Below are 12,045 nucleotides of genomic sequence, written 5' to 3'. Positions count from 1 at the left end.
ACACACACACAGGACAATATAAATAATAAAAATTATATATCTATATATATTTTTATCGGTTCTTGGCATTTTCTGTATGCAAAGCTATGAAAATCGCCCGAAATTCCTTTAACAGAACCGCCAAACAAGCGATGAGTCTCTCATGCCGCCTTCATCCGACAACAAATTCCTCAAATATTTATCTGTCTTGCACCCTCGAATCTTTCTAGTACGTCGCCCCAAACGCCACTTCCGTTTCGTACTCGGCGAATGTGTCAATTCTGACGCCTATCGACATATGACAAACACCCTTCTCGTCTCCCACTACTTGTCGTCTTGTCGTTTCTGACATGCCTGATAATCGGGACAAAGTAACGACGTAACAGGGAGAAAGTTGAAGGCGAAGATACGGCGATTTTGACATTCTTTTTTAAATAACTTGTAGAAAGTACAATATTAAAAGTCAATCAATTACATTTATATTTTAGTTAATATATTTGTTAATTTCCCCATAACTAAATATATTTGGTGACTTTCGAATAATTTCTTACATAATATAATTTTAAATAGTATAATGATTTGAAATAATTTTATGTTACACAATCTTATTTTTCACAATTTTATTCTGTTTAAGTAAAATAATTATCGTAATATATTTATGTTAAGTTCAAGTATTGCAACTTTTTATAGTCAAAAATTTGAAAACTATAACAGAAAACATTTTAGCGAGTTCCAATGACCCATATATTTTTTTTAGCGTCATAAAATATATGTATTTCTACGGATTAATATAGTTTTCTTAAAAATCAAAATTAGCCAATAAGAATTTCAATTGTTCAATATACGTATTCTTAATTTAATGATAAATTACGGACAACTAGCGATTTACGCATAAAGAATTTACGCATAAAAAATATATTCTAACCACGAAGTAAATAAAAAAATTTCTGACATGTCCAGCTCATTCCTAAATCTTCTATATCAGATAGGAATCTCCGTCGATTAAATTGAATGTTCGTGACATGTTTCACGCACCGGCTGCATGCAATTAATTTATTTTTCCCCGCTCGAGCGTTAATTGTTAAACTTAGATGAGCGGTCGTCGACGATTCCGCAGTTAGACTTCGAGATGGAAAGAAGGAGACAACTAGCTACTAAGAAGAGAGAAGAGAAGAGACAAGGATGCGACCGGACGTCCAATGTGAACAGGACGAAGAAAGACGAAGAAGGATGATCGTACGAAAGACGGTGAAGAAGAATCGAGGAGGGTTACCGCCTAGGCCAGCGGCAGACCGAGATGAGAGAATTGAGAAGTTCCGAAGGGAAGCGGGAAGCCAAAGACATGTCGCGACAGATAGATTGGGTTACTGAGATAATTAGAACGATGAGCGATGCACGCCTCGTTGAACGATTCTTTTTAGTCGGTCGGCGGTTGGTTTCGTGTTTTCCAAAGAAGCGATAAAGGAAAGTGCCGCCGAGGGAAGATACGATCACTGAGCATGCCATGTCCAGGAATCACGAGAGGGTACGGCGCGTTTCCTCGTCGATAAGTCTCAACAACGAAGATATTACGGCACCCTAGTGACATATTTTTATGCGCCACAGCTACGACGTCGTCGTGCGATTGGTCGTTGAAGTCGGCGTCCCCGTGAGATCGCTTGACCGGAAATGTGTTGCCGTCGTAAAAACATCCATGGCACGTTTGTTCGACCGGAATATATTTATCGCGATTTCTCCGTGAGCAAATATTCCTTGGCAATCTTCTCCTCATCGGCAGAACTTTAGGAAACGCGATCTACTAGAGATACATCGTAACGCTGTAACGCTATAAGTAACGCTATAAGTAAATCCGTTATCAGAAGCGAAGATCTGTTTTTTCCTTTCGATCTCGCACAGTTTTCAGATTACGAGCTCTGCGCACTCTGCGCACGACGTCGCGCTTGACTTTACTCTATTTGCGTTGAGGGACAGCTGAATATTTAATCGGCTCTTCTCAACCAACCCCGCCTCCTTTGCTCCTCCACAAACCCCGCTTCTCTCCGCGACTCTCAGTCCCAGTTGCGGTGAATTATTTAACGCCTGCAGGGAGACAGTTATCTATGCGAACCGACGTGTCAGCGAGATTTTAGTATTGTTTGTTTATTGTTTCTCTGTCACGTACGCAATCAATGACTGTGCAACTCTCGAAGCACCGCTGTGCCATGAACTGCATTAATATGTAGTATAATAATAATACTTGGAATGAGCCGGTCATGTCAGAAATTCAATTTATCAGACGCACAATTGAATGAATGATTAAATTAAATAGATAATTAATTGAAGAAACAAAGTCTGAAGAGAGAGAATAAAGAATATCAATTTTTATTTGATGTATTCTTTTAACACGTATGATTAATTTGTACATATTTAATATTGTAATATAATATGATTATCTCATAAGACAAGTATTATGAGATTATATCAAAATTTATAATTAAAAGAAAGAATTAACAATAATGATTTTATTGTGTTTTGAATAGATATTTAGAAGAGAAAAGTTAAGCTTAATTCTGTCAGCGCGTATTTTTATCTCATTCGTGCATAGAAATGCTGAAATATTCCGGTTCAAATAAGTCGAAGACGAGGTGGCAAGATATTTGCAGGAGTTTCCCCTTGTTGAAACCAAATCGGTAAATGCATAGGGCGATTGTTCGACAAATAGAGGTTGGGAGTAAATAATGTGTAAACACAATTTCTGCTATGTATTGAGAAACGTAGTCTTCAGCTACGCGCATACATTTTACACATGTTTTATGAAAAAATCAAATGTGATATTTACATAATAGAAAAAAGATTATTGGAATATATTTCAGAAACATTTAAATATAATATATATATATATATATATATATATATATTATATATTTTTGTTTATAATATTAAGTGTTGCTTAATTTGAATATATAGTGCTTCACAATAATTCTTCGAATGTAGCGCTTCTCGTGGAGAATAACGGTATCACATCGGCATTTACGTTCGAACGTATGTTGCTTAGTGAAATACCTTATTTCTCATCTACTGGTAATGCTCATTTTCTTTACATTATTTTTATTATTGCATGATAGAATTTTATATTTAAGATATCTGATATAGCAACTTTGTGAGAGAGACACTACGATAATTTCTTACTGATTTATATATATTTATATTCTTATCATTGACGTTACCTTCTATCGCCATCTTTCTTTTTCTCTTCATTCTTTGAAAGTTTCTATCTTTTCGAATTTATTTTAGTATCATAAATTCTAGAATATACACGGCAAAATTAAGATAAAAAATGTTTTTTATAAATCTAGGAATTAATTTCATGGTGCTCTCAAATGGTCACCCATCCTAAGATATATCCATCTCATCTAGCGTTACTTGACTTTTGCGATCGTGTGGAAACTACTGCTACTTCGATATCCATGAACACTGAATGTTAACAGTTGTATAACTGGAAGAAATATATTTATATGTATTTCTTACGACTCAGTCAGAAACATTTTTTATACATTATACCAATCCATGTATAATCATTGTATACATAAATTAATATTTTTCCTGAATTATATATAATTATATATAATTATTTCTGTTGCAACTTTGTTTAACAGGATATTGATGTAATAATGATTATATTAATATCCTGTCAATATATAATGATTTGTCGATGTCTCGTGAATCATTTGTTTGTACACAGTGTAAGTTATATTTGATCAGTAAAATAGAATAAGCATTCAACATCCTCTAAATAGACTCCTAAGTATATGTATGTGCACGTGATGTAGGTAGATATATTTATATGTGCATATATTCGTGAGCACGCACATGGATTTGAAATCTCTACTTCTTATCACGTGATCAATTTAGTTCGTTCAGAGTCCTATGACAGGCGGCGCTTGTTGCAAATTTTTTCAAGAGGGGATTTGAAGTAGTTCGGATTCTGATTGCATGCAATAATTCCTACGATGGCGGAGGGGCCAGAGTTAAGTTTCTTCGATTTGCGAACGGTACATGATCATTTTGATCAAGCTCTCGTGGAAAATGACGATATTGATCTAAAAGCATATCTGGAGGCCTACAATGAACTATATAAGTAAGTTGGACTGCTGATTTGTCATAAAAACATAACCTTATCATACACAGATGTCAAATTATTCTTCTGATTTATTACGGTTGACGTTTGATGAGCAATCTTAAAACATCTTTGCAACATATCAAAGTAAAACAAATAATTGAAGGCAAATAATAGCTCGAAGAAGCAGATTAAATAATTCTTTATAATATTATATTAAAAATATTTACATTATATGTCATCTTATATTATTTTTATCCAAAATTTAATAAATAAAAATTTGAATCAAATATTTATAAATAATATGTTATATATTGTCATTATATAAATATGTCATTATATAAAAGTTATAATTCTCTGATATTATTAACAGATTCAAATTTTTTACTGTTATCATTTTATATTTGCTTCATTAACTCAGAAAATTATTTATATTATCTCTTATCTGTGATATCAGATTATTGATATTTGAGATTATGATAAGATTTGTATTTTGTAACATGCTGCATGCACATACAGATTTTTTCAGCTGATGGGCAGTGTCTTCAGTTTTGTCTCTTCTGATCTGAAACAAAAGATAGATGTCTTGACTGAATTAAAAAGTAAAGATGCTCAGAATTATATGACTGTTAAATCTATGATTGAATATGAAAGAGAAAACAAACTTTTAGAGAAAGCTGATTTTGTCAATGGCGCACGTACTTTATTGAGACTTCATAGAGGCTTAGGTACATTATAAAATTTCATTTACATTTCTTGATATTGTAGAAATTAACATCTGATTTATGTTTTTCGGCCCTTTAGATTTTATTAGGGAATTTTTACAACAACTGGGTGATCTCACAGATGTTGAAAAAACAACTTCTTGTTGTCAAGATGCATACAATAAAACTTTGGCCAAGCATCATCCATGGATGATCAGGAAAGCTGCAATAGTTGCAATGTACACTATGCCTAGTAGGGAGATTTTGTTCAAAAAGGTAAATGGATTAACAGAATCATTTTAGAACTATGAAGTAGTTGATATATTGAACAGGTTATTTCACATACATTTATCTTCTCAGGTTTGCGGTGAAAATGTTCAGCGGAATATAGATGTTCTACCTAAAATGTTGGAGGTGACTGCCGACGTGTTTAACCGCACTGATAGCATTTATGAGATTTATCAGTTGCATGCTCTACCATAAACGATCGTAGAAAATGAAAACGAGTTCATCTATTTTCGGCTTTTTGAAGTAATACATGCGATCATTCCACATTTTCGAGACATTGTGATATTATTGCATTGCGACATATATACTATTGCGATATTATAGGTTTAATATTTTTAATTAATATATAATAAATAAGCAGGAGCTTATTTTGGGGGGAAATTTGTATTTCTTGATAAATAATTGATATAAATAATTATTACATACAATTATTATATAATATAATTATACAAAATAACGTACAAATAATGGCACAAGTGTACAATAAGTATATCGCATTATGTAATGTGACTTTGTCATTTTAATTTATAATTAGTATATATTATTTGCGCGCGGAATTTTATTAATTTTATTAGAAAACATTTTGAGAATTTTAAGCACGACCGTATATGTGATACATCAAATATGATAAAGAAAGCCATGATCGGTCAAAGTTGGATGTTTCAAGTAACATATAATATTCTTATATTAATTTATTCCAGATATGATTGCGAGCCAATAACATTTGGTTTCAACACACCAGAAAGTTGAGATCCCAGGTTCGAATCCTGGCTGAGGTAATATTTTTCGTAATAATTTTTTACTTTCTTCCTTTTTTTCTAATTTAATTTAGAGGGGATTATTAGCGTTTTCAGAATGATTGCATTGAAACCAAATGTTATCGGCTTGCAATCATATCTGGAATAAATTAATTTAATATAAGAATATGTAATATATTATTTGAAACATCCAACTTTGATGGCTTTCTTCATCGTATTTAATTTTATTAGATTTAAACGTTTCCAGTCAGGATTGGTGATTTCGAATAGTACGCTACTTATAAGTTATATTTTGATGGTTATTAAAAATTACTCATAAAAAGGGTATAATGAAATTTATTTGTGTCTTTCTTCATTATTTCTCTCTCTCTCTCTCTCTCTCTCTCTCTCTCTCTCTCTTTCTCTCTCTCCATTACTTAACAATATAATTATAACACTTATAACTATTTAACAAGAACAGTTGTTTACTGTCATTTTTTCTCAAAGAAATAATAAAAAATGTGAAAATACGAAATTTCAACAATACGTATAATATCTGTGATATAATTTCTTAATTCTGATGTAACTTTTTACATTAATGAAGTTAATGTTGAAGTGACGTTTGACATTGTCATATTGTTTGGGACAGATAATACTGAAATATCGTCAAGTAATACACCTGAAACAAAATGAAATAAAATGTGAAAGATGAATGCATGTTTTAATGTAATCATTACAGAACTTTTATTCTGGCAGATTAATTATTTATTTTAGATATTAAAAGTTTTTAATACTTGAAATAAAAATAATTGACTATTAATATATTAAATTAGCTAGCGTTAAATTGGATTTCTGCTGAAACTTGAGAAAATATATATGATGAATTGGGATTTCAACTTTACCGGCGATACTAGCTGTGAGAAAACAGGCGGCGCTACCAGTAACGAAGGCTCGCACAATGACTTTCGTTACTTGCTCTTTCTTTTCTGGCACCAAAGACGAAAACATGCCAACTTGGATGCCAATCGAACTTGGATTCGCGAAACCGCAGATCGCGTATGTGGCTATCGCTTCTGATCTTCCGTATATTCGACCCTGTTTTATCAATTCACCCATCCTTTGATAAGCGACTAATTCATTGATAATTGTCTTCATGCCTATCAGCATTCCTACGTCTTCGCAATGTTCCCAAGGAACGCCCATCACCCAACTTAGTGGCATAAAAATTTTTGCCAATATAATCTGCAAAACTAGAATCCTAAAACTACAAGCCTAAAAACATATATTTTTAGAAGTTGGGAAGATCAGCTTTGAAAAATTTTTTTACCTCAAGACTCAATTGTTCATAACCAACCAGATTGCCGAACCAAGAGAGTATTCCATTTAAAAATGCGATAAAAGATACAAAAGCTACGATATTTGCGATTATACCCAAAACGATTGGAATCGCAGCTAATGCACCATTCGTTGCGGCATCCAAAATACTATTTTCCGATCTAATTACAATTTAAATTTTTATCACAATTGTTATTAAGATAAATGATTTGTAGAAGTTTCCGATTTACGAAGCACTTACGATTTTTCAAGCTTGATATTTTCGGATTTTGTGAGACTTTGTTCAGTTTCTGGATAAAAGAGCTTGGAATAGGCTAAAGAAGTTGGTGCAGACATTATGGAAGCGGTTATTAAATGAGCCGGTTTAGCACCAAATGATATATAAGCAGCTAATACCGTACCTATAATGAGTGCAAATATGATTAGAAATTGAAATTTAATGTTGCCAGCGACATGTACTTGTGAAATGTATGTGATAGAGACCAGAAACTGTGGAAAATCCCGAACTTAATACAGCATGCAACTCCGAGGAAGTCAATTGATTGAGATACGGTTTAATTAGAAGAGGAGATTCGGACTAAAAGACAAAATAAATCAGCTTTAAATTGAGATTAGAAATATTTTACGAGAATATAAACGAATTACATTTATACAGTTAAAATTACATTAGTTTTACAGTTAAAATTATTTTCATTCAGACAAGATCCATGTTTGTTATAAATTTTTGGCTACTGAAGATAGTGCCATAAGCCAAATTTCATTCTCACATCACATTTCAAAATAAAGTTTAATATGAAAAAATTACTTTTTACATTATTTGAAATTTTTTTTTAAAAAAGGTTAATATTTTTTTTTAATTCCGATTAGAAGTGAATATATTGTTCATCTTTAAAATAAATGTTTTTAATTTAAATATCTTATTTTTATAAGAAAATTTCAAATAATTTCAATTGTTTTGGAAATCTGATATGCGAGTGAGTTTTTGTTTTCAACATCTAAAAATCCATAACAAGCACCTTATCTTTAAAATAATTTAAAAAATATTTTTTGTAAACTAGTGTTATTGTTTTAATTATTTAAACATTGTAATAATATTACCATTCCAATGAAAGGATTAGCAACAGCAACGAATGACTCACATAGCGTTGTACTCATTATGCTTTGCAAGACCCAGCCTAGTTTCATAATAATCCATTGCATCGCACCGAGGTAACACATAATTTGTACCATGAAATTAAAGAAAAAAATTACGGGCACGACCTAATGGATAGAGAAATAGATAGATAGAGAAATAGATAGAGAATAGTTAGTACTAATTTATGATACAAAATTATAAATTAAAAGAAAATAATTTTACTGATAAACGAAGCAATGTAAAAATTTCTCCCAATGATAAAATTAATTGTTTTACAAAATTAATTGTTTTCTAAATACATTAGTAGATCAACTAACCGTAAAAGCAAAGACTCCTTTGTTAACAATGTCTTCTGAGAATACAAACTTGGAGCCAGATTTAGCGTAATTCAAGAAAGTGGCCACTTTGGCAGACACACATTGAAAAATACTACGACCAACAGGCCATCGAAGAATAATAAGTCCAAGTATAAATTGTAAAATCATTCCCCAAATGACAGGTTTCCAATTGACCTGTATATATTTAAGATTGTTAAAATAATTAGAAAAAAATAATGAGAAGAACTGTACACAGCTGAATCATTTTACGTTTTATTAAAAGGATTAAGTCATTCTAAATTTATACTTAATAGAACAAAATAAAAAATTAGAAATATTATAAACAAATATTATAAAAATGCCAACAAGCTCGCGCAGTGATTTTGTTATGCAAATATATTAATAATTTGTTACAAAGTTATTGCGTACGTTTTGATCTTAAATTTGAGTCCTTTTACGGATCGAAATGTATGTGATAATTTTGTAATATTATCTATTAATTTATTTTTAGTAGTAGTGTTAACTTGTTTTGTTATAATTTATACTTAATATTTGAATTTTTCTTTTTTTTTTCTGGAGAATAGAATATCTTGAATTATATGTTGCATAAAAAAAATATACAAGAGATCCGCGTGCCTTAAGTACATTAGACGATTTAATGAAGTGGGTTAATTCCAGCGGAATTGGCGACGCGTCTATCCACTTGCCTCTAGTAATTTTCTCCGACAACACTCATGTATATGTCATAATAATTGGAACGCGTTTAAGTCGATGTAACAGATGGAAATAATTATTACTAAAATATAATAAAATGTAAAGTCCATGAATCAATTATTCTCTCGTAGATTTTCTTTAAGCAATAGAAAAAAAAAATCCGTTTCTTATCAATTTAAGAATGATAGATATGATCGGAATTAGAGATTTATAACTTTAAAATTTACTTGCCTGTCCCGGATATTTAGAGAACACCCAACCTAATCCTAATAAGATAATAACGCCAAGAATACTAATTAGCCTGTGTCTGGAATCGACGGTATCAATGACAAGAAAAATAATGATGGCTATAAATATAACTAAATAAATTATTATCGTTGTGATGCGCGTTCCATATCTGAAAAATTTAAATGTTGGCATAAATTGTTTATAAATAATTTCTATTATTCGGATAAGAATTAATATTTTACTTGGTGTTTTGCAAACATTCCAAGGAATTTGTTGCTGGCCGGCAGCATTGTAAGATGTATTTGCTAAGATATCGTTTTACAATCAAAAAATAAAATAAACCAAGATAAATAAGTCCTGTAAGTATAAGTAGTAAACCATAGCCTTCACACCATTGAAAATCACAATTTTTTTCTAAAAAAAAAAAATGAAAAAATATTGTTATATAATTTTGTAAATTTTATCAATCAATTAGTCCAAATTAAAAATTGTATGGAGACAAATTAACTTACGTTGATTTTCCCAATATATACTAGCAAAGATTATATATGTTATGAAAAGAAGATTCAAAATTATTAAGCCAAACGTTTTAAAAATTCTTTGATGTTTTGAAAGATAAGCATGAACTGCATTGTTGTTGATTGCCCAAGGATTTTTTTCTTCGTGATAATTTGCATTCTGTGAAAACAATATACTATATGTTAATATTGCTTTGAATTATTAGTATGTTATTTTATATAAATTTTTAACGCTAGTAATTTGGAGTTACTATACTGAGAGAAAAGATCCCAATAAATTTTAAGACATTTTCAAATTTTTTGAAATTAGTCCGATATAGTTTTTCTGGTATTTTAGAACTACCACTCGATAGTTGTTTCTCGCATGTAAAATTTAATCGAGTTTCCTACATAATGAAAATCTGTACCGAAACTCTGATGTTATAATTATTTGTACGTGATTTATATATGCACTTATTGTGCGACATGTAATTATATGTACTTTATTTTTGTATAGAAAAAATTAATAAATAAAATAACGATTGCATTACATTTGCGTTTCGACAATGTTTTGTACAATATTTCAATCTTGTAATATCCCTATAATATTATAGCAACATTTCGTGGTAAAATTAAAAATCAAATGATACTTGGATTATTAAAGCGTGGATCATACATATTATTAGTCCTGTTTTGCAATCATTAAGATGTCAATGAAAATGATGTTTTGTGGATGTGATATATTGTGGACTTGATCTATATCTAAATAGTCATGTGATGACCAAAATTTATCATTGTTTAAATGTCATTTGTTATATGTAGGTATGCTTGAAAATTACTTATTAATTACTGTCGGGGATTATTTATTAACAGCAAATTATCCAATTTTCTGTTCATATAACAGATTTAATATATACTATATTTATGGTATGACTATTATTCTCTAATTGATTACGCAGAAATGTGCTTGAAACTGTAGATAAACAATCGAAAATTTCAAATGAAAATCCTTTGCAGTGATAAAATGAAAACAATATACTTACCTGATATGTAATAGGTTCGCTTTTCCGACCATCTTCTAACATATCTAATTGATTTTCCTATTAATAAAAAATAATAAACTTTAATAACATTGGACGGATATAAAAGTTAGAAGAGAATTCATAAAAAACATGTTTTAAAATATTTAATGTAGATAAACGAAAGAAAAAATATATTCTGTTAAATATATTTTAACTTTGGTTAATATACAATAATGTAAAATAAAAATATATTCTTGATTATTAAAAAAAATTCACTGATTACGATCTACGAATTATTTAATAAAACTTATTAATAGTAAAAATAGTAAAAATTACTTCGAATGCCTGGTTCACCTGTCCAGACATGTCACATTGCCTTTTATACACTTTATTAAAAAGACGTATATCTTCTTTACGACACTCTTTCCGCTATACTAACGCAAAACGGAAGAATGCGTTGTTCAACGTGCAAGGAAATAATAATTCTCATACACTTTATAATCTCATACATTAAAATCATACAAGTAGATAACGTTGATAACAGAATGCTTCATAATAAAACTTTGATCGCAATTTGGATAAATAATCGGTATTATACTTCTACACCTTTTATGTATCAAAGTCACAAAGTAATATAGTTTGATTAATAGTTTGAAATTTTCTCAAAATGATCTTCATTAAATTGCTTTTCTAATTTGAAAAGCTGATAAAAGCTGATAACTTTTGTTATTGATTTATCACAACTTCAGTGTCAACTTATAAGATTATCTACACATTGGTTTCGCGATAAATACTTAATTGTATGACTTAACAAAAAAATCGATGATAGGCAATATATATATATATATATATACATACACATGTATATATATATATATATATATATATATATATATATATATATAATAATATATATATATATATATATATATATATATATATACTATAACGTAATAAGTAGTAGTTATTAGTTTCGTTTACGTTTCGTTACGT

General features: G+C 30.1%; 2 protein-coding genes across 2 annotated transcripts; one reads left to right on the top strand and one right to left on the bottom strand.

Moving 5' to 3' along the window:
• Positions 1-3,968: 3,968 nt before the first annotated feature.
• LOC105623830 (ceramide-1-phosphate transfer protein) lies at positions 3,969-5,262 on the top strand. Its single transcript, XM_012205205.1, has 4 exons — positions 3,969-4,096; positions 4,595-4,803; positions 4,880-5,055; positions 5,140-5,262. Exons 1-4 carry the CDS (start codon positions 3,969-3,971, stop codon positions 5,260-5,262), a joined length of 636 nt encoding a protein of 211 aa, XP_012060595.1.
• Positions 5,263-6,394: 1,132 nt separating this feature from the next.
• Positions 6,395-11,418, bottom strand: LOC105623829 (solute carrier family 28 member 3). Its single transcript, XM_012205204.1, has 12 exons — positions 11,389-11,418; positions 11,074-11,130; positions 10,046-10,211; positions 9,776-9,947; positions 9,537-9,702; positions 8,592-8,786; positions 8,238-8,399; positions 7,623-7,716; positions 7,381-7,540; positions 7,132-7,300; positions 6,707-7,046; positions 6,395-6,483 (listed from the first exon to the last, which is right to left on the bottom strand). The coding sequence occupies exons 1-12, from the start codon at positions 11,416-11,418 to the stop codon at positions 6,395-6,397; spliced, it is 1,800 nt and encodes a 599-aa protein (XP_012060594.1).
• Between the last annotated feature and the right edge of the window lie 627 nt (positions 11,419-12,045).

The sequence above is a fragment of the Atta cephalotes genome, assembly GCF_000143395.1.
Source record: "Atta cephalotes unplaced genomic scaffold scaffold00065, whole genome shotgun sequence".
Lineage (NCBI taxonomy): Eukaryota > Metazoa > Arthropoda > Insecta > Hymenoptera > Formicidae > Atta > Atta cephalotes.
Note: the sequence above shows the minus strand (reverse complement) of the source record. Positions and strands in the feature narration are given on the sequence as shown.

What these genes read in the sequence shown, in the direction of transcription:
- LOC105623830 (XM_012205205.1), top strand. Translation starts at nt 3,969, where the DNA reads ATGGCGGAGGGGCCAGAGTTAAGTTTCTTCGATTTGCGAACGGTACAT. An exon ending in GCCTACAATGAACTATATAA is followed by an intron (nt 4,097 to 4,594) that starts GTAAGTTGGACT and finishes ATGCACATACAG; the next exon opens with ATTTTTTCAGCTGATGGGCA. An exon ending in GAGACTTCATAGAGGCTTAG is followed by an intron (nt 4,804 to 4,879) that starts GTACATTATAAA and finishes TCGGCCCTTTAG; the next exon opens with ATTTTATTAGGGAATTTTTA.
- LOC105623829 (XM_012205204.1), bottom strand. Translation starts at nt 11,418, where the DNA reads ATGTCTGGACAGGTGAACCAGGCATTCGAA. An exon ending in CTAATCCTTTCATTGGAATG is followed by an intron (nt 7,717 to 8,237) that starts GTAATATTATTA and finishes TTTGTCTTTTAG; the next exon opens with TCCGAATCTCCTCTTCTAAT. An exon ending in AATATCAAGCTTGAAAAATC is followed by an intron (nt 7,301 to 7,380) that starts GTAAGTGCTTCG and finishes AATTGTAATTAG; the next exon opens with ATCGGAAAATAGTATTTTGG.